We start from the raw sequence: 22382 nt of genomic DNA on the forward strand, positions 1-22382 counted from the left end.
CACAGTCGAGTCAGAAAAATTAATGATATTTTGAAGAGGAATTTTCAAATTATTTGCAATACGAGACACCAAATCAACAAGCAATTTAGCTGCTTGCAGCTCAAGCTTTGGAATTGTCAATTCCTTAACTGGCGCTACTCTCGTTTTGGATGAAATAAGACGACAAAAAATTTTACCTTTTTCGTTTTGAGCGCGAATATATACTGCCGCACAATAGGCTTTATCACTCGCATCACAAAAACCAACAATTGTGCATTCAAAAGCACCAAAAATATATCGAGGGATTTTCACAAAATTTAAGTCAGTCAAATCTTTAATATACGAAACGAATAAAGCGGATGTTTCAGGACTGACTGGGTCATCCCAATCCTTTCCTTCAAGCCAAACCTCTTTCAAAAGCAGTTTACCACGTACTAAAACTGGTGAAACTAATCCTATTGGGTCAAAAGTGCGAGAAATTAACGACAAAATAATTCTTTTTGTAACGATAGTTTGAGAATCTAAATCCTCAATTTTAACTTTGACTGAGTAGTCATCCTCCTCTGGCCTCCAAATTAAACCAAGAACAGGAACAGAACACAAACTTTCAGTCATAGTTTTAGAACCACTAGCTGCATGCAGTTTCGAATCAATATTATTTAATAATTCCTTTGAATTTGACGAATATTTCCTCAAAAGGAAACCAAATTTTTCCAGAGCAAGGTGCAAACCTCTCTGAATTCTTATTGCTTCCTCGATTGTTTGAGCACCACCAGTAAAATCATCCATGAAAAAATTATTTCGAATCAAAAATGCAAGAAAGGGGTCATAGGGTTCAACCATTCTAGCAATAATTTCCAAACACATGGTAGCGATAAACGAAGCAGGCCCTGTACCATAAGTGAGCGTATTCAACTGAAACTGTTTAATTATCTCAAAGACTGAATCCCTCCAAAAAATCGACTGATATTTCCTATCCTCAATTGCAACCCAAATCATGCGGTACATTTTTGCAATATCGGCTGAGAATACATATTTATACCAACGCATGTTTATCAAAATATCATACAAATCTCTTTGAATTTTTGGACCAACCATTAGGGATTCATTCAAGGATGGAGTTCCGGCTGTGGCGTTGAAAACGACTCTCAAAGGAGTTGTCTCACTGCCTTCTCGGATAACTGCCCTATGAGGCAAAAAACAAGCATCAGGATCATAATCGGGAATGAGTGACATGTGACCCATTTCCAAATACTCCTTCATGAAATCACTGTAAGAAATTTTTAATTTCTCACTCAACTTATTTTCCATTCTGCTCAAGGCCTTCAATGCAAGCTTCCGATTATGAGCTATTTTACTTTTTTCCAACTTGAAAGGCAAACGAACACAAAACTTACCATCTTCCCCTATTTTGTAAGTTTCCTCAAAATGTTTCATACAACGATCAGCTTCAGAATCCTTGACCTTGGACACAATTTCTGCCTCCTCTATCTCCCAAAACTTTCTCAAATTTTCATCAATCGACTGTCGAGTAAAACCAACAAATTTTTCAGTTCCTTTCTGTAAAACTGTCCCTGAAACTATCCAACCAAATTGCGACAACCTCAAATCCAAAGTTCCTACTCTCAACGACTGATCTAAAATGCATTGGCCAAAATATTCAGCCCCAATAATCATGTCAATATTACTAATTGAAATATTGCGATTGAGGTAGGCGGGATCGGCTAAGGGAACATTACGTAAGGCATTTAAAACGTCTTTTGAAAATTCAGCATTGACTGTGTATTTCATGGCAGAGGCTGGAACGATATCCGCCTGCACCTCTAAACGAAATCTGTCCTTTTTAGACGAAACAATTAAATCGACACTCGATGATGTTTTTGTGCACGAAGCACCGACACCTCTTATAGATGAAACGATCGACGACCTTTTTGTAGGCAGGTTAAATTTCTTTACTGCCGCATCGGAAATAAAGGTAGCCTGTGAACAACTATCCAGCAAAACACGAAGCGTGCCAACAACATTACCACACACAAATCTCACAATAGCAGATGGCAACAAAACTGTTTTTTCCACATTTTTCTCTGTTGCCACGACACACGATAAAGATTCTTTCTCTGAAGCAGTAGCCTCGGACGATTTAGGCACGACAGGTTGTACAACGACTTTTGCATCGGCTGATTTCTCCTTACTTTTTGGCCCATTTTGGGCACTCAAATTACTGCCAAAATGTAACAAGTAATTATGCGGATCTCCACACTGACAACGAAATTTTTGACTTTTACAATTGGGAGACAAATGGCCATAGCTCAAACAAATCACGCATAGCGCTTTACTCTTACAAAAAAGTTGCCTCTCTTTAGGAGACATACTCAAAAACTCAGTACACGTATATATCGCATGCTCTCCATTACATTTCCTACAAGCAGGCTTTTTATTAGCAATAGCCACAAATGTTGATTTTTTATCCTTTTTTATCAAATTGCTACTAATCTTTCTCTCCTCGGTACGTTCATCTACAACATGTGCTCTACTTTGAAGAAATTTATCAAGATCTTTGAATTTTGGATAAAATTCCATATTTGTGTAAAAATTCTCCCAATCACGTTTTGTATTATCATCTAACTTCGAACGAATGAGAAATGCTAAAAACCTCGAAAATGTTGGATTTACCTCCTCGCCAATGGAAGTCAATCCTCGAATTACGCTATTAGTCGTATCTAAGAGATTTTGGATTCCATTTTCGTTTTTGATCGTTTCCAGGCTCACCAATTTTTTAAAGAAAGCACCAAGCACTGACCTCGGCTTGCTAAACCTATAAATTACATGAGACCAAGCCTCAGCATACCCATCTCTAGAGATTTCATAATGATCAACAATATTAGAAGCTTTCCCTACTAAACACTTTTTTAAAAAATATAGCTTACAGGTAGGACTGTAGTCGGCATTCTCATGAACTAAATTCTCGAACATTGATCTCCATTCCTGGAATTTGGTCGCGTCTCCATCAAAAGTAGGGGGTTCGATTTCTTTCATTATTGGCGCGTACCTGAAGCCGCTTGACGATCCATTTCCTGAACTACTGCTACTGTTACTATTGATAATTGATTCCTCAGAACGATTTTTATCCAAACCAGCTTTGATCCACGCAATTTTTGATTTGACATCGACTTCAAGCTCGGTGGCCACGTCCATGTCAACGAAATATTCTTCTCTCATTTTCTTATCTTCGTCATCATCGGTTTTCAGCTTTACAATGATTTCCTCGGATAGGCTTTGGAATCTGGCATTTTCTGCTTCAATTTTTTGCACAATGGCTTCAAGTTTCACTAAACTTTCGAACGACGGTTCTGTTTTTTCAATATGAGCAACGACTTGATTTTTGTAACGCATCAAATTTTCATATTGAAACAATCGCTTCTTTTTTTGAGTCTCGGTCGCCATTTCGAATTTTTTTTTTCAATTTTTTAAACGAATTTTTATAATGACGAACGAACTATCGAATGCAAAAATTGGTACTTTTTTGCGGACTACATACGAACACAAAAATTGATAATTATTTTACTCGAAAACGACACGGTTCGCACAGTATCCGGCTCCTTCGGAGGACCATAATGTTAGTTGAGCTTAAAGCTCTGAAAAATGATGATTTGTATTTTCGAAAATCGCCTATACTCGGCGCGAAGAAAAAATACTCGGAGATGAAATAAAAACGCATGAGCACACGACGACATCAGTATTACAACTGTTTTTCTATATTTTTTAAAAGTATAAGAAAATACCATATTTCTACATACGAGGGAGACAAATTACCGCAAACCTCGCCCATTCCATCTCACCCTCGATTCTCACAGAGTGTAAAATGTACAGCAGGCGAGTGTCCGCCTAAAACCAATTAGTAGGATGTAAACATGACGAGCACTTAACTGCAACATATTATTGATATATTCCAGAAGTCTCAGGCTCGCATTTCGATTTTTTTTTTTTAAATAATGCACACATACAGACGTTGCGATCCCTTCCGTGGGAACCACGTAAAATTACGTACATGAACTTTGAAACCTACCATAGTAAATATATTTTTAAATCCTAATATTCTAAATCGTATTTTTAAGTATTTTTTCTAAAATAATGCATTACGTATCAACACACATGTTCGTTAGTTTTAGTTCAAAAAAAAAAATATGCAAAAAGAGAAAATTTTGATTGGTGCTCATTATAGAAAACCCTGCGTTTTTCATATTTTCGTTTCGATGCCACTGCTTTGGAAAAATTCAGCCCCATTTTTAGGGATGGTTTTTTAGGAGGGGGAGGGGGTTTGACTAAAAATTTGCATACTGATAGGGGGGTGGAATACCAATTTTGGTAATTAATATCATATTCATACTTATGATTTATAAAAAATGTTATTTTATCTTCGGATTTTTGGGGTCCCATGGAGTGAATTTTTCCATTTTTAAACAAGAAAAAAATTGACCCGGGCAAAACAAGGGCGCAGTTTTTGAAATTTCAATTTCGAGAGGAATCTATTTTTTCGCATTTAAAATTTTAGAATTTGAAAAATATTTTTAAGATGTCAGTTTTGAAAAAAAAAAGAACAGGCTTAAGTGAGGGCGAAAGCTCTTGAAAATTCGTATTTCGAGAGACATAAAAACGATACTTTTTATGCGAGGAATTTATTTATGTAAGTATTGTCACTTAAAAAGTTTAAAAGTTGAATGATTTTTTTTTAGAAATTTAAATTTTGAAAATGAAAAGAAGACAAGCTCGAACATTACAGGCCCTTCTTTTAACGGGCCCAAAGCAAAATGCCCTCTTTGCCCCCCTCTCGAAGGCACCTTGGCTATTTGCGGCCTCTTTTTCACAGTAAAGTAGCAAAAAATTGGTTTTCGGGCATTCTTCTCAATATATTTTCCCGAATAGAAAAACTTCAAAATTATCATTTTTCCAAATCCTAATGATCAATTTCTTGATTCTATTTTCTCGACTGAGCTCCATTCATCTCGAATGTGCAAAAGTAGACAAAAGTCAAGTTTTCTGCCAATCTTCCCTGGAAGTCTTGTTTTTTTTTGCAAAAATTGAAAAAAAACCTACTTTCTAAATCAAAATTGCCAAAAAGTTTAATTTTGTGCCGAAAAGTTGCGAAAAATCTTTTTTTACGTAGGTCAACATTTCCAGAAATTTTTGCTTTTTTTGTCAAATATCAAATAATGCAAAAAAATCACTTTTCTTAAAATAAAAATCACTAAAAAAAACTTTCTTTTTGTGTCAAAATTGCAGAAAAAGTAGATTTTTTTGGTCAAAATTTCCAAAAACTGTTGCTTTTTTGTCGCAAAATCTTCTTTTCTATCAAAATTGCAAGAAATTAGTTTAAAAAAAAAAAAACAAAATGAATTACTTACCAAAAAATTGCATTCTTTTATGCTTAACTTTTAAAACTTGGGAAGAAAATCAATCGACGTTTAAAGACACTGATTCTTGAATACTCGGAAAAATCCTATTCTTAACGAGGATTTAAAAAAGCAGATCCACATTGCGCTGACTTTTGTAAAATTGAAAAAAAATACTGTCGACTTTCTGACATTACGCCAGAATTAAAAAAACTTGGAAGAAAACCGATCAATTGGTCTGAGTTTGACTTTTGATAAGCTTGGAAAAAAGTTTCATGACTTTCTGATATCAAGTAAGTCAGACTTGGGGGGGGGGGGGAAATCAATGAAATTTTTTTAGGTTTTTTTTTTAAAGTTTGGAATTAAAAACATTAAGTTACTTTGATAAACTTCGAGCAAATAACATATCGATGATTTTAAACTTCCCTTGTGGAGGAGACTTTACGCCTATTTTACTGTTCATCAATTGTTTGTACCTACTCAAGTCCAAAAACGCTACATCCATCAGTAAATCAACCCTAATAGGACCATAACTTCTTCAAAAATGATGCCCTTTCCATTTTGCACAAAAAATATAAATACTGGTACGACAGTTGGAAATTCATCTTCACATCTTGAAACTCATTCATTCTACATTCTACACAATGAAAATATTGAAACAAAAGTTTAAATTCGATAATCAAAGAGCACAATCTGAATACATCTCTGCCCATGAGCTTTCTCATAAAATCCTCGTCAAAAATCCTCAAACTCATCTCTTTCATGTGAATTAACTGGATTATTTGATTCATCTATATAGTTATGCATTCCAGGAAATACCCTATACCTTCTTATCTATTGGTTATTAAGCAGTAGAAGTTCTTACGAACCAATACTAGGTATACTTTGTTTTTATTTTATTCGAAAAATGTAAATAATTCGGCGAATACTTAATAGGTACCCCACAGATGATTAATTTATTGTTTTTTAATGCTCATGCACATTAATCATCAACATTCAGTGACTAATTTCAAACGGTCACCGCTTCTTCTTATCTGCTTATGACTAGAGAAGGGATTGCGTTACAACTTTGTATATTAATCACTAATTGCACAAACATGTAGGTTGGTAATTTTTGTTTTTTTTCTTCTGTTTTTTACTAACGGAAAAATGACAAAGTATGCATTATGGAGGATTTTTCTCAAATACAGTTATGTACTTGATATATGTACAGACTCAAGTCCGGTGATTCCAATTCCAAATTGAATTGCAATCATTATACTTGATTTGTATAAAATTCAACTATACGAAACCAGTTAAATTTGCAAAAATAGAATTAAATAGATACCCCGAAAATGACATCCCTTTATAATAACTAGGGCTGAGATATTTATTTTCTAAAAAATGCTAAAATATTCCCTATAAATATTTCCAGAAAAACGTGAAATATGTAAAAATATTCCCTAAAAACCCGAAATATGCAAAAAAATTCCCTTACAATATGGGTATCATTTGAAAGAGAATTTCATTCCCTCTTTCATTTTGTTGATATTATGTGATATTTTAGATAAATGAATAAGAAATTCTATCATTTCCATCAAAATTAACATAATTTTTGATTTTTTAGAAAACAAATTTTTCATTTTTCAAATTTCAATTTTTTGATTAGAAAAAAATTTTTTTGGCATTCAAAAATTTTTTTTTCAAGTTTGAAAATTTTGCCTGCTTTGTGAGTTTTTCTTAAAATATTCTCCAAAAACAGTGAAAATTGCTGAATATTGCCAAATATTCCCTAAAAAAGCCCAAAATATGCTAAAATATGCATTTGTGCCTAAAATATACCAAAATATTCTCTAACAAATGGGGCTCAATCGACTCGAAATTTTATGAAACGTAAAACTATGTTGGATATACCTTATCTAGTATACTACAAAAAAATACGATATAAAATATTTTCCTCAGCCCTAATAATAACCTAGTTAACTGTGACTGATTGCTAATCCACCAACGTACAACACCATCGCTGACAGATCAAAAAGAAGATAAAAATACTATATAATTTTCTACCGGATGGAATGTTTCTCAAATAAACTATAGGTAGGTAGGTAGGTAGGTACAGTGGGTTTGGTAGGTGTCGGTTTACTACCAAATAGGTACATTAAATCTTCACACTGGATTGAATAGATATTATTTACATTCACAAATGTAATAAGGATATTCAACTCAACGATAAAATCTCAACATTCATCAACAATTACTTAGTCAACTTTGAACACCGCAGAAGTCAACAAACTAAAGAACAAGACGCATTAATTTTAGAAAAGTACACAATAATGAATTAATGATTAAACAAACGCAGTTAAATAGATAGGATAAATCGTTCACCTTTCGTTCTATATAAACAATTCCATTAAAATAATCATCAAAAACACCTGCAAATTTTTAAAATAAAACTGGTTCCGTTCATTAAACCATAAGTGCCAGCTTATAATCGACGAAATAATTGCATATTGATCACCAATGAGTAAGCTATAAACCCGTTCATAAAAGTTAAAGGCCGGTATTTCCAATATAGAGGAAATTCTCTTATCTCTTGAGTACATCGGATCGGCAGTCGGCGGCTTGAGCTTTATGCAGCAATATATCGAAGATATACAGAGGTCATAGTTTATTTATCGAAACACCAAACCGACAACCGTGAAGGATTTCAAATTATTAAATTGCGTACTATATGAGATAAATATTACTCATAATTTGTGAAGATGACTAAGTTATTATTGTATGACAATTCGGACGAATTGTAGCTTGGTGAAAATTATCATTAGATAATTGTTTTGATTAATACTTTTGGCAGGGCGCGGGCGATACTTCGGACTGGACTGTGTAATATATAAATACCATTTCCGATACGCGAATTTATTCATTTTTAGTTCCACTTTTGTTGTGTTAACAAGTACCTAATATAATATAGAACGAATTAAAAATGAAATACTCTGTTGTGGTTTTTTGTTGTGTTGCATTAGCGGTGAGTTTTTTTCGATTTTAATATTTAGGTACTAACATATTTTTTAATTGACCGGTTCTCATATTTGTTCGCGAAATTGTGCGTACATTACGTTTTGTTTTTTAAATGGGTAATTCGTACCTAATTATTTTTTTTGTGTTTGATTCACTTACCTAATACAATGAATAAATGAATGAAAAGATGTCCGGTTCGGTTATTATAATTATTCTAGATCGTCGCATTTTGTGAATAAAATTTTCGAGCTTTTTGTCTATTCACACTTTATAGCTTCTTTTTTTTCGCATTTGTTATTCTCCATTCTGAAACAATAATCAAAAAATATTTTTTTCAAATTAATACCTACTTAATTTATTTTATAAATCGACTTATTCTCTTAATCTAATCTCATGTAGGTAGTAAGTACAATAAAAAAACTTTAAAAATAAATAAAAAACATGGGCGAACAAATTTGCTGACCAGATCTAGCTGGGTGCATGTATCTTTATCCAAAAATATTTTTTACAATTAACACTAAATTTAGGCTGTTTTATAAATCTTCTCATTCCCTCAAATTTATTCAGTTTTTTTTTTTTTCTAATATGGTAGAACAAATTTTTTATATTTGAAGAGTGATATTCCAAAACTCGCTTTGTCCATTTTTATCAAAGTTGGGTTTTCAGTGGTACCTGGTAGATGAAGTATTAACTCACATTCCTACATCATCAACCTACCAAAATGAGGTGTTAAACTCACCTAAATAGCCAATTCACTGAAATTTTTTTTAAAAATAACGTTCCAAAACGCGTTTTGTCCATTTTTATTGAAATTTTTTTCAGCAGTATTTAGTGGATGAAATGTATACCTACACTCCTACATCATAAATCCACCCAAATAAAGTGCTAAACTCGCCTAAAAAGCCAATTTACCCGTTTAAAGGGAAACTGTTTTTCCTCTCTCCTGAAAAGTTGTGAAAATGGACAAAGAGGGACAAAGCGAGTTTTGGAATATCACTCTTCATTTCAATATCATTTTAACATTTCAATTCATCATTTAATACCATCGAATTTATTTATCTATTTTTTCAAATTAAAATTGAAAATTTGTTTTTAAAAAATAATTTTTTAGACGTACGGTAGCTCAAACGCATCTCCCCCGTCGTCAGTGAACTCGAATTTAGGCCGCAATGATCCCCGCCAACGACGTGAAATCCCCGACGAATGTCGTATGCATTTCCATCGTCCTCCTCACCATCACGACTCGAGCGATGAATCCGGAGAAAAGGTGAAGAAAAGCTACATACATCATCAAGCACGATTCTACTCGTAGATTTACTACACGATCTAATTATTACAGGTGACACCGCCTCCTCCTCCTCCAGTATGTTGCGAGCTCCCTGACTTGATGAGTTCGTTCAGTGAACCCGAAGTTTTTGGTAAATGTCATCGTTACGTTCACGAAACTTTGAATCCTGGTGGTAGACGTGGTCATCATCGTCATGGTTCTTTCAAACCAGGAGCGAAAAAATCTGAAAGAGTAGCTCGCGATGTCGAAGAAAGTAAGTGAACGAATCAAATCGAAATTTCTAATCACATTCGAATATTTCTAAATTCTAAACCATCTCGTTTCATTTTTCCAGCCGAAGATGTAAATGCGAACAAAGATTCCCATGTTGATAGATTCCAAGAAAAGAAAGAAGTACGTATAAATCTCAACTCATTCTCTACTTCGGTTTCTAATTCGTTAAGATCATCGATTAATGATTTGTTTTCATTTTCAGTGCTTCATGAGCTGCGTTTTCAATTCAACTGGTCTCGTAAGTATTACCTAATCTTTTCTTTTTCTTTATGATATTTTGTAATTTTAATGTAAATAAATGTTTACTTTTATCAACAGCTCACCGATGATGCTTTCAACGAAGAATTATTGACCAAAAAAATGAACGAAGCTGTTGGCAATGATACCAAATGGGCTTCCATCGTTGATCCTGCTTTCAAAAAGTGTCTCGCCGCTGGTAAGCCTTCTTTCCATAATTTAATCATAACCTTGAATTTACTAAGTTTATTCATTAAAGTTTTTATTTCAGCTAAAGAAGCTAACAGCCAATCGCAAAAGACCTGCAAAGCTGGCCCAGCTGAATACATGAAATGTTTCACTCGAGAATTGTTCTTCGTAAGTATTCTTGACCGTAAACTATACTCTACACAATCAAAATAAATTTTGAAAAATCAAATTAACCTCTTAACGAACTCAATTTTCATTTACAGAACTGCCCCAGCGACATTTGGACTACCAGTATGTATAATTTTTTCACATTTTTTCCACCGAATGTATTTCTAGATCTAATTTTGATTTTGATTTCAGGCCCAGCATGTACCGAATTCAAAGAGAAATTGGAAAAATGCCCAAATTTGATGCCATTCCCTCCCCACCGTCCCCATCATCATGGTCACCACCACCATCACCATCATCATAACAAACATCATCGCAAACCCAACCACAGCGATGAAAAACCCGAAGAACCATAATTTTAAAAATGGTAACTTAACTCGACTTAGTTCGTTAATTAAATCTAATTAATTTAGATTTTTGTGATTTTTCGTAATAATAATGAATTTCATTTGTAACACGTCTTTTTCATTTCAAACGATGAAAAAAAAGCAACTGGTAACATTTACAAAGACGGTTTATTTTCACAAAAAAAAAAGGGAAAAAATGATAAAAATCATTATTTTACGAGAAATTTTCCGTAACCTAAAAAAAATTATATCTAAGTGTTTTAAACTTGTTGGTGTAAAGCGCATCGAAAATTATGCCTAATTAATACACAATCAAATGACTTGCGCACGCGACATTTTAACTATGATACGAGGGCGTAGGAGGGGAGCAGGAAAAAAAAGGAATACAGCAATATTCGAATCGCTGACTTCATCCATCAAATGATAAAACTACCAAATCCTAATGTTCTTTTAATTGGATCCCAATAATACCGATCCCAGTTATCTCTCGTTCCATCATATTCACTGCAAACAAAAAAAAAAAATTGTTATTTTAGATTCGATACAAAATTTTACAATCTGGCTGGAGAAATTGTATTACTTACTTATCTGGAATGCCCGTTTGCACGAGATTTAAAGTGGTATCATCATTTTGTTGTTCGATGGTGATCGTTACGGTTGAATAATGCTCTGATGGCCATCTTTTCGTTCTCCATCGTTGAACTATTTTTTTATTTGGTACCTAGAACGTGACGATGGGATTAAAATATTAAGATCCATAGGTTCATCGTTTGAAAAAAAAGTATTATTGATGAACTCACCAATTCGATAAACGATCCTTGAATATTACCACCAAACAATTCAAATTTGCCACCTTCTTTTAAATCTAATTTCACTTGGCCGTTGGTAAAGGCAGTTACTAACTGTAGTATTACAAATTATAACGTTGAAATATAAATTCATCTCGAATCAGAGACTAAATAAACAAAAATACTCACTTCAGTTCGCGTCAACGCATTATATAATTCGGGACCAGTGCATTGGAAAGCATGATTCATTGTTAAAGTTTTCGTAGCAATTTTTACTCCAATGTTTTTTTGCGAGTTATCGTTTTGGGTGGCGTTGTTCACAGAAACCTGAGAGAAAATTACAACGTTAATGTCGTGTAATGCGATGAACTGAAGCTTGATGAAAATTATTGAATTATGATCTTAGAAAAACTTACTTTTTTGTCAAATTTACACGATAAATTGTTAATCTGATCTTTGGACGTTTTCGAACCGGCATCTTCTTTTTTAGGTAGAATCAAACCTTTCGAAAATTCTGAAAAAAAAACGTATTCGAAAATACCGATTAGAATACCGAACATGTAACAGCTTTATAACATAACTACTACTGTAACTGACCTTCTTTTAAATCTTTCAGATAGATAGCGAGCTGTTGTCTAACCCTTTCGACACCTTGTTTGTATAAAAAGTCTTTTAAAATATTACCAGTTTCACTATTTTCTTTCAAAGAGAACGAAATCTGAAACAGAATATTCACCTTTGAATATAACAATTGATTCAAATCATAGACACGAATTTAGTAAACAGTTACCAAAATGAACTAACATCGACTTCGTTGATTTCGTTTTCTTCGCTAAGATTCGGGATGTTGATTTTACCCTCGATGGTATCATCTTTACCGCGTACTTTGCCTTGCCACGAAGCCGTAATATCCCATTCGTAGAGAAATATCAATTTACCCTTTCTATTGTTAACGACAGCTTCGCCCTGGCATTTATCAACATCGGTGACCACACATCGGAAATGATCACCCTCGATTTCCAAACCAACGAGTAGTTTTTTAATAGTGTCTTGGGACCATTGGTTGGCATTCTTCTCAGTCCTACAAGAGTTTCGGATGTGATAAATACATCGATGATTAAAAAAATCGAACACGAATAGAAAAAAGTGAGCTTACCAGTGCCAATTGTTTACGTTGGTAGCATCCGGTCGTTCTTCAACTATCCAACGAGGATCACCTTCACCCCATTTGGCCATGGTTAGTTAGTTAAATCTACGACAACTGAGAATGAAATTCATTAGTATAAGAGTACAAAAAATTAAAAATTTACTTCGATCTATCATTGTTTTTACCGACTGCCCGTAACACATGAGCAGAAAGAGCTGATAATAGAAGCTCGTTGTTTTGACATAAATACGTAGCCAATTAATACTAAAGTGTACTTACCGGAGCTGTGAAACGATCGGAGATCGGAGGTGGTTTGCAGATTTTGAAAATTGTATACGGGATGTATTTCTTGACCAAAATTACAAGAAAAGTTCGCACTTTCAACTCGAGTTCATCACGATTTATTTACGGAGTGTATCAGTAGAAAATTCGCGATGGTTTGTGTTTCTAGATGTTTCTATACTGCTAGCGCCAGCAGTGAGGCAAAGAGCACAGAAAAAAATATTCAGATTCGTGCTTCTTGGAAGCTTGGAGTACCAGTTATTGAACTTGAACTTCTGAATTGAAAAATGTCAACTTATTATTGGTTTCAATTGAACTTAATTATTTAATTAAATTTAAATCACATAGAACTTCGATAATTTCTTTTGCAAATAAATAAAAAAAAAATTAAAAAATAAAACTAAATAAAGACAAGTGAAGTGAATGTGATGATAAATAAAATAATTATTGCTCCATCAGCATGCCATCAGCCCATTCGGTCCATTGTCGTATTTAGGTTTTTGCGTTTTTGCGTGATTTTGGATTTTGCTGACTTTGCAAGGTTGCTTGATGTTGATGATTTGATTACTTTGCAATTTGCAAATTTTGGCATTGCAAAATGCAAAATAATGCAAATCGCAAATTTTCTGCAAGTTTAGTAGGACTACATGTAGGTACTTACAGTAGACAGTACAATAGAGTATGAAAATTGAAAAATAAAATAATTATTTCGAATTTTCGACAGGTCGTAGATTGAAGGGCCTGATGGAAGAAGGGCTCCCTCGGAAAAACATAGTATTGAGAAAAATGCGTTTAAAGTTTTACTTTTGTTGCCAATTAAAAACTACTCAACGTATTGATTTGAGGTAGGTGTTTTTTAAAATTTGATTGAAGTATCAGCAACAAGTATTGACCATTACTTGCCAAATAATTTATCCACATCTTCGAAAAAAATGAGATTTAAAAACTCGCGTCGGAGGCCCTTCTTCCATAAGTTGATTTTGATTTTCATTAACTTCATCTTTCAACGTGATTAAATCGAAAACTTGGCATTTTAGAAAAAAACTAACGACATTACGTCGATTGGAAATTTAATTCTCTACAACATTGATCACTTGAAATTTTCGAGCTGATTTTGATTTTTACTCGCATTCATCTTTTACGTGATATTAATCAAAAACTAAGCATTCTAGGAAAAAACTAACGACATTATGTCGATTGGAAATTTAATTCTCTACAACATTGATCACTTGAAATTTTCGAGCTGATTTTGATTTTTATACTCACATTCATCTTTTACGTGATATTAATCAAAAACTAAGCATTCTAGGAAAAAACTAACGACATTCTGTCGATTGGAAATTTAATTCTCTACAACTTACTCAACTTGAAATTTTTGAAGGATGCTTCCTTTCGCCTCCAGATCAATTTTTATGAAACTGTAACACGTACCTATGGTATGGCGGGTTGGCGGTATGTACACCGATTGAGATGTTTTATTCAAAGAGATATGAATATGAATAAAACATCATGTAGCTTGCTCCAAGGGCGTATTCAGGGGGGGTGATTTGGGGTACAATCACCCCCCAGGGCCAAAAAATCCTTAGGTTTATATAATTTCCTACAATTTCTTGCATTGAATCACAGGGAAAAATCATGTTGTTTTACGTTTCTAGGAAGATAATTTGCTACAAACTTCAAAATTCATTGAAAATCACATTATCTCCCTAAGTAGTTAGTTGCATAATCTATGTACTAATTATTTTTGTTTCTTGAATTATGAATTTCCAATGTTTTTGTTTGCTTTCCTTTTTTGAAATTTAAATTTCTGTAAGCATATTTTTCGTTATTATAAGGGAGAAAAAGTGCTCCCTTTGCTCCAGCTTACTGATCATTATTGGAATTGAATAGGTACTGGGATTTTGTTATCCAACTCAGGAGTAAAAATGATTTTCGACAATTTTGAATTATTTTCCTCGCGACGCTTGGACAATAAACCTCAAAAATTGTCAAAAATCATTATCACTCCCTAGTTGAACAAACTACTAATTCAAGTCTGAGGACGTGAGGAGTGTCAAGTTAAATCCAGAAAAATCAATTTTACAATCAGAAATGTATGTAGTATTTGTTACTCTTTGGATTGACCAATTTCCAAAATTTTGCCCTCGCTTCGCTCTTGCTTATCTGAATTTCATTATACGTAAATAGGTAAGTATAAACAATTTATTGGATAAATTTCAAAAACCTCACTCTGATCAACACGTTTTTCAAGCTGAAATTCAGCATAAAAATGTCTGAAATGTGCCTCCTATTGAAATTTTCATACATATGAGTCCGTTGGGAATTTTGTGATTTTTGTCCCCTACTTATGAGTCATTCATCACCCCCCAGGAGGAAATCCTGGATACGGGCTTGGCTTGCTCTAGGAACAAGATCATGAACTGAAACTCACACCTAAGGTAGCCAAGACTTCAAGGAACTCAAATCACCAAAGTGCGGAAAAAGGCCCTCCGGTCAAAGAGGCCCATTTTCCATCAGGCCCTTCGATTGCAAATTCATTGCAATATTTGCAATATTGAAATTTTAAATTGAAATTAAAATTCAATAATCAATCATATTTGTACATTCACACATCTTAGTTTACAAATCATAGTCTAATGAAAGAGGCAGATCAAAGTCATGTTATGGGGGGGGGGGGGGGGTGGTAAATCATGTCATTTAGTTGATTTTGTCGACAAAAATTGTGATTTTTCCGGCAAAAATCAAAATTCTAACGTGCTGATGAAATCATGGAGGGGGTTTACACATTTTTATATGCAATGGAAGAGGGGGTAAGCAAAACTGTAAGCCTATTTTTAGGCATAAAAAAATCAAAATTTTCCGCGAGAGCGAAAATTGTTTGAGAAGATTTGTTCAAAAAACCGAAAAAACCAAAAAACGACCGTCCATTTTTGTATACGTATGTTTTATTATACATTTTCATCGGAACACAATGTGACAATGGTAGGTATAAAATATTTTGAAAAGTTGATAGTTCTGTTTCTGTTCAAAGAAAAAAAATGAAGGATTCACTTTTCAAATGGTTTGGTTAGGTTAGATTTTTGGAATTTTCCTATATACCCACCTATTTAATTTTTGAATTGAAATTTACTTAAAGTAGCATCTTGAATGGTCCGAGCGAAGCGAGGGCAAAAGCGTTGGAAAATTTTTAATTCAAAAAGTAAAACATCAATTTTAATGAAAGGATTCCGTTTTTGTGATCTCAATGACTCAACATTTCTTAAAATTAGTCAATGCTTTCCTGAAATTGCAATTTTGAAGATGAAACCTCAATAGACCCGAGCGGGGCGAGGGCAAAAGCATTTTGAAATTTGTACCTAATTTCAAAACGCATAACAGCACCAATTTTGGTGACTTGGTGTGAGAAGTGCGTTTTTCCACCCTTGACATTTTTTCAAAAGTTGAAAAAAAATTAGGTAGATATATTTTCTAAGCACAATATGGGGTCATTCCACGTCAATTCGACTAAGAAATGGTAAGGGCGGTCGGCGATTTTTCAACAATTTTTCCTGTGGAAAGACCTTCTGAAGGGATGACCGATGGAGTAAATCGCAGCCCTCTAACCCCTTTTCAAAGGCTGCTACGGGGTGTCAAATTTATAAACGAACTTTTATTTTTTTTGCTATGAGTGTAATTTTTACATGAAATTCGCCAGAAACAGGTCAAAATAAGACAACTGAATAAATTTAAACTTTTTTTTGATGTTTGGAATTGGAAATTGCATTTTTTCGAATTTTGATTTTTTGTGATGAGCACATTTTATCGAGTGAAAGGGTTTTTTCAACTTTTTCAACGAATACGTAAATGAGTGAACTTTACCAATCAAAACTTTTCTTCAAATTCTAAATCAAAAATCACATTTTTTTCGCTTTAAATCGATTATACGAAATAATGCCATCCCAATTTTTTAATAAATGTTGTTTAGCATGAAAAGTTGTCCATAATACATATATTATTTCAGAATTTTTGAGAGCCGGAACGATATGAAAACTACGTTTTGAAACTTTTCGAGCTAATTTTTCGTACGAAAAAAAGTGGCAACATTGATTTTTATGATATCATCAAAAAGCCTTTCAAAACCCCTAACTATCGGAAAAAGTTCAATTTTGGTAGGTATCGCGGTTATCGAGTAATCCACTGCTGAAATGGATGATATTTCAAGTTCACTGAAAACTTTGACACCTCCTAGCAGGCTTTAAAAAAGGACTAGAAGGCTGCGATTTGCGCCATTGGTCATCCCTTCGGAAGGTCTTTCCACAGGAAAAATTTCAAAAAAATCGACGACCCCCTCGCCACTTCTTGAGCGGGGTATTTATATTCATCAAATGCGATACAATTATTACTAATCCAAATGATGGTATTATCCAGATCGTTATATGTAATTTTAAATTTTCCCTCGCGCTTGAGCTCGCACTCGTCTCATGTCCGTACCTTTACGTGTTTCTTCTAGATGTTTCTTATTATATTACTCCGCCGATATCACAAAATTGAATTTTCCATTTACTATACTATAAGTACGACAAAGTCAACGCGAGTGTTTTCCAATTTTAATTTCAAATCGAAGACGCGCATTCGTTTATTGAATTATAAATTCGGGGTGCTCGAGTTTAAAACCACCATAATCTCTTTTCAATTTACTCCTCTCCGGGTTCGGCTGACGAGAAAAATACGACGAGTGCAATTTAATGGTACAAATAATCAAATCGATGATGAAAATAAAACGAAATATACTCGCAGATGTTATAAAATTGCCTCCGTAACACGTCCGTTTTTCTTCTCCCTCTTCATAAAGACAACTCTAAAGTGATTTTTTCCAGCATATTTTCTTTCATTTTGTTATTTATCTACGGGGAATTGATATAATAAAGTCGAAAAAGAGAAAGAAAAAGGAAAAAACAACAGTATACATACGGCAGAAAGAAAAGAAACACTAAACTAAGTTAATTTTACAGTCGACCTCGAACGAATCGGTTACATTTTCGTAAAAAAAAAAAAGGAAAAAAAAGGTAAACGTTGCTTCAGTGATTTAATAAATCCTTCGTCTTCATCTCAACTATAAACAGGAAAACGGAAAATGAATCAACAAATTTATTTCCCGTATAAGTTTCATTAATCATTTGATAAATGAAATATTAAAAAATAAAAATTTAATAATAATGTTATTCTATTAACCGCATCGATTTGCTAACAAACAAGTGAAAAAGAAGGAAAATAATTAGCGCAAGAAAAAAAAATAAACAGAGTAGGTATCTACATCTAAACAACCATTTGCTTCAAATAATGAATTTTTCATCATTTTATACGAATAGGCATAAATTTTATTAAGGAAATTTATTTGTACTTTTATTTTGCTTTTTTTGTGTAAAGAAGCTTGTTTGGTTACAAAACCTTTTATTTTTTACAGCAATGAAAGAAACTACGATGGTAATTTAGAAGGAGTAAAGAACAAGGGTTTGGACGAGTGAAAAGAAAAAAAAAATGAAAATTTGATTACAAAATTCTTTACACATTCTTTTTGAATTTTTTTAAAGCGAAATTTCCGTTTAAAGCCGACGTTCTTTCTCATTAAAATATCTGCTCCGGAGTTTTTATTTAATCTTTAACAAAATTTAGTTAGCGTCATGGAATTTCATTCATAATTTATTCATTGCGCCAAAGATTTAAAAAAATAAACTCGAAACGACGACAAATAACAACAAAATTAACGTTAAACTTTATTCTGTTCGAGATGGTTAACCGGATTTCCTCATTAAAAAATTAATTTTCTTATCTGAAATCTTATCGATGGTGAACTTTTTTTCACTTGTATCTTTGTCTGGTGTATTCTCCCATAGGAGATAGGGTCGTCTCATATAATTACCTGAGCTTAACACGATCTCTCGCTCTCGAAAGGTACATTATATTATTGTTAAATGACATGCCGCCAAGTATTCGCATCTTGGCGGTTGTAACATTAACAGATGAATCAAGATTCGAGTCTATTAAAACAATGACATTAGGCATTATTCAGTCATTGTTAAGTAATACTTCTTCGTGTTAACGTGTGTCACCCGTAAAATCTACGCTGTACGCTCTGCTCTGCCTGACGACAATACAATACCTACACTACACGCACGCAACAATTCTCAAAGGTTATTTGTACATATGAAAAGAGGATATAGACAAAGTCGAAAACGAGATAGTTGAAAGCGAACGGATTGTAGAAATTGCCTCTCTTTGATAAAGCAACCTACCTTACCTACCTACATAAGACAGAAATTCAATTTTCATTAACTTACATGTCTTCGCTTTGAGGTAATTATCAACTCAACGTTTTACTCCTTTTATGTTGTCTGATCGTTGATATATTTTGTAAGTTAATTTAACATAGTAGGTACTAGGTAGGTACTTGGAATAATGGCATTTGTATCGTGCCGTTTCAATACACGTATGTATTGTATATGTTAGGTGCCAAGTCCGAAATTGTACCATTCCGGATTGGTACAGCCAATTTTGTACCATCTCCGAATAGTACAATTTCGGACTTGGTACCTAACATATATGTCTGGTAGAGGTATTTCGTACCATCGGTGTACATTCATTCATTCTTATACATAGGTATAAGGACAATATTCGTCTCTTTACATGTTCCATGAGTGTCTACACCTACCTTCACCCACTCAATTGTGCTCATTGATAAATAGAATCTACATACTGGGTGTTTAACTGTTTATAAGTAAGATAACCCCTTAAAACCAGGAAACATGCAGCCTGTCATACACATTGAAAAGCGTGTTTGCTTACCTTTGGAATTGCAGGAACAGATGAAGGTGTAACTGACGTAACCTGTTCGTTTACTTAATGCTTTTGTATCTTGAGTCAATCTGAAATAAAAAAGAAAAAAATCAGCAAAATTGAACGAAAGGGGAAAATGACTGTACCTATCTGATCTTGTCAGATTCAATAAAATCCAATCACAGCGTCCGTATTAAGTCTTTTCTGGTCTGAAGAGATCTATCTGGATATAAGGAATGTTCAGATCTAAAAAGGTTTGATCGAGTCCGATCAGTCAGGTTTCCTTTATTGGATCTGATCAAATTTGAACAGATCTATAATCCAATTAAAACTTTGATTTTCTGGGAATAAAAAAAAAATTGCGGAACATAATCAGCAATAAAATAAGGGATATAGATTATTAATCGCACGACCAGAGCTGTGGGTCCGAAACGATTTTGGGATTGGATTTCGGTTTTGGGATCGAAATTTATTCATTTTGGGATTGGATTTGTTTTGGGATTCGTTCTTCTAAATTTTCATTTCAGTTTCAGGATTCGTTTCAGGATTGGAAAAATTGTTTTGGTTCCAGGTGTAAGCACAAATTGACAAATGGACCCTGCAAGGGGTATAAAAAATGGGAGGTTTTGACGTGAAGAATCTAATGGTGTAAGTAGTTTAATGTTTTAAATGCATAGGTATTTTGTTCTATTCACAAAGTAATTTTTATTATAATTGGAATGAATGATGATAAATGATGTAAAATGATGTAAAATGACAATTTATTATTATCACAATCAAATAGAGGAAAAATCAAAAATTTGAAATCCCGAAAAACCAACAAGATTTTGTTTCAGTTCCAGGATTGTTTTGGCTTCAAAATTATATAGGTTTCAGGATAATAATTTTGGTTTTGGGATAGGTTTTGAGATTGAATTCGAATTGGGAGTTAATTGGTTCCAGTTTCAGGATCGTTTTGAACCCACAGCTCTGCACACGACAGAAAAGGTATTTGAACAACACGACATTGACATCAGCAAACAACAATAAAAGTAGTGATAGTGGAAAGTTTGGTCTTTAAGGCTATTCTCTACCCCCTATTGAACTACAAACTTGGGTCGGGGATTATGCAAAATCTATTGGGCGGATTTTTGTGAGGTAAGTATGGTTTATTTTACTCAGAAAACATTCAAAGGCGAGGGTATGTCGACATATTTTTGATTTATGTCATTTTATGGCCATCATTGGGAATTAAATGGAGGTACTATTGATGCTCAGATCTCAGTTGGAAAATCTGAATTAGAAAATATGGCTACATACCCTCGCTTTCAATGATAAAGTATTAGCATTGGTGAAAAAAAATTGAAAGAATTTTGAAAATTCACAGAGAAATCTCTGCCCAAAGTTCTGATGGGAGAGGGTTGCTGGACATAAGTACGACTAAATTTGTTCACTCGATTACACGCAATCTTATGAACGAACAATGAAAATAATGAACAAATTGGCTTCGTACTTACGTATTTTGAATGATTCCGCAGAGGTAGAGTACCCTTAAAACGACAGGTTTTCAACAACACAATAATGCATCGAGGCGACTATTTTGTAACCATAAAGCTGAAACCGAGTAAGTATGTCCAAAAAAAAGTACGATTTTACAAATCACTGATCAATAAGGTTTGGATATGCTGAGAAGGATTTGTTCAGTGCAGATTGAACATCAGTTAGCTTCGTGCCTCTTCCATGGTGCACTTTTACTGTACCCAGATGCAAATTTTTCATTTCAGGGCATCCCAGTCTCAGAGTCTTATCAGTGACGCAAGAAAAAGACATTTTTTTTTATGGACATACTCAGTTTCAGCTTTAAGGTTATGATTTTCATCAGTCTTATGCAGAGAATTTTTGTAATACAAAAACGAGCAATAAGAGAATCATCTATCGAATGCAAGTCACAGAATCATGCAAGAATGTCTTTCTTTCAAATGAAATTTTAACCTTACCCAGCTTATACATTATACCTGATAGCCCAAATTGTGAAGAAGGGCATAGTAAAATTACATACCCCTCAACATAGTCATTATACTAGAAATAGCCAACAACTACATAGCACACAATTCAGAACTAAATTTTACCAAGCTAGTATAGACTACATGGCTGCAAAAATTTATAACAAAATTCCAAATGAAATCAAAATTATCAATTGCACAAAATATTTTCTAAAACTATGAAAAAAATGGCTGCTAAAAAAAGCATTTTATTCAATAGATGAGTATATGGATGCTGTTACACAACTGAGTGCATTAGAAACTGAACTTTTAGTGACTCCTTGTATTTTCAATTTATCATCTTCAATAGTCATGATCATTTATACAGCATTATTGTTTCTTTTAAATTTTTTTTTTTTGTATGTAATCGATAATTTTATGATGTTGTAAATGATTCTAACATTCTTGATAAATGTACAAATACAAAATATCTCAATTTTTTTTTTAGAATGTATTTTTTTCT

General features: G+C 33.5%; 2 protein-coding genes across 2 annotated transcripts; one reads left to right on the forward strand and one right to left on the reverse strand.

Annotated features, from left to right (window-relative positions):
- The first annotated feature begins 8195 nt into the window (after nt 1–8195).
- LOC135846593 (uncharacterized) lies at nt 8196–10976 on the forward strand. Its single transcript, XM_065365782.1, has 9 exons — nt 8196–8373; nt 9478–9633; nt 9706–9907; nt 9989–10047; nt 10130–10165; nt 10246–10363; nt 10436–10521; nt 10617–10644; nt 10714–10976. Exons 1-9 carry the CDS (start codon nt 8332–8334, stop codon nt 10875–10877), a joined length of 891 nt encoding a protein of 296 aa, XP_065221854.1. The 5' UTR covers nt 8196–8331; the 3' UTR covers nt 10878–10976.
- A 41-nt stretch (nt 10977–11017) lies between these two features.
- On the reverse strand, nt 11018–13255 carry LOC135846592 (activator of 90 kDa heat shock protein ATPase homolog 1). The gene is made up of 9 exons (XM_065365781.1): nt 13083–13255; nt 12813–12917; nt 12461–12737; nt 12254–12374; nt 12073–12170; nt 11846–11983; nt 11669–11770; nt 11453–11589; nt 11018–11372 (listed from the first exon to the last, which is right to left on the reverse strand). Exons 2-9 carry the CDS (start codon nt 12890–12892, stop codon nt 11285–11287), a joined length of 1041 nt encoding a protein of 346 aa, XP_065221853.1. The 5' UTR covers nt 12893–12917; nt 13083–13255; the 3' UTR covers nt 11018–11284.
- Between the last annotated feature and the right edge of the window lie 9127 nt (nt 13256–22382).

The sequence above is a fragment of the Planococcus citri genome, chromosome 5 (genome assembly GCF_950023065.1).
Source record: "Planococcus citri chromosome 5, ihPlaCitr1.1, whole genome shotgun sequence".
In the NCBI taxonomy this organism is placed as follows: Eukaryota; Metazoa; Arthropoda; class Insecta; order Hemiptera; family Pseudococcidae; genus Planococcus; species Planococcus citri.

Coding starts and splice junctions, on each gene's coding strand:
- LOC135846592 (XM_065365781.1), bottom strand. CDS start 12,892: ATGGCCAAATGGGGTGAAGGTGATCCTCGTTGGATAGTTGAAGAACGA. Junction 11,984..12,072: donor CGTGTAAATTTGACAAAAAA/GTAAGTTTTTCT, acceptor ATTTTCTCTCAG/GTTTCTGTGAACAACGCCAC. Junction 11,590..11,668: donor AAGGATCGTTTATCGAATTG/GTGAGTTCATCA, acceptor GTCACGTTCTAG/GTACCAAATAAAAAAATAGT.
- LOC135846593 (XM_065365782.1), top strand. CDS start 8,332: ATGAAATACTCTGTTGTGGTTTTTTGTTGTGTTGCATTAGCG. Junction 8,374..9,477: donor TTTGTTGTGTTGCATTAGCG/GTGAGTTTTTTT, acceptor ATAATTTTTTAG/ACGTACGGTAGCTCAAACGC. Junction 9,908..9,988: donor AGCTCGCGATGTCGAAGAAA/GTAAGTGAACGA, acceptor TCATTTTTCCAG/CCGAAGATGTAAATGCGAAC.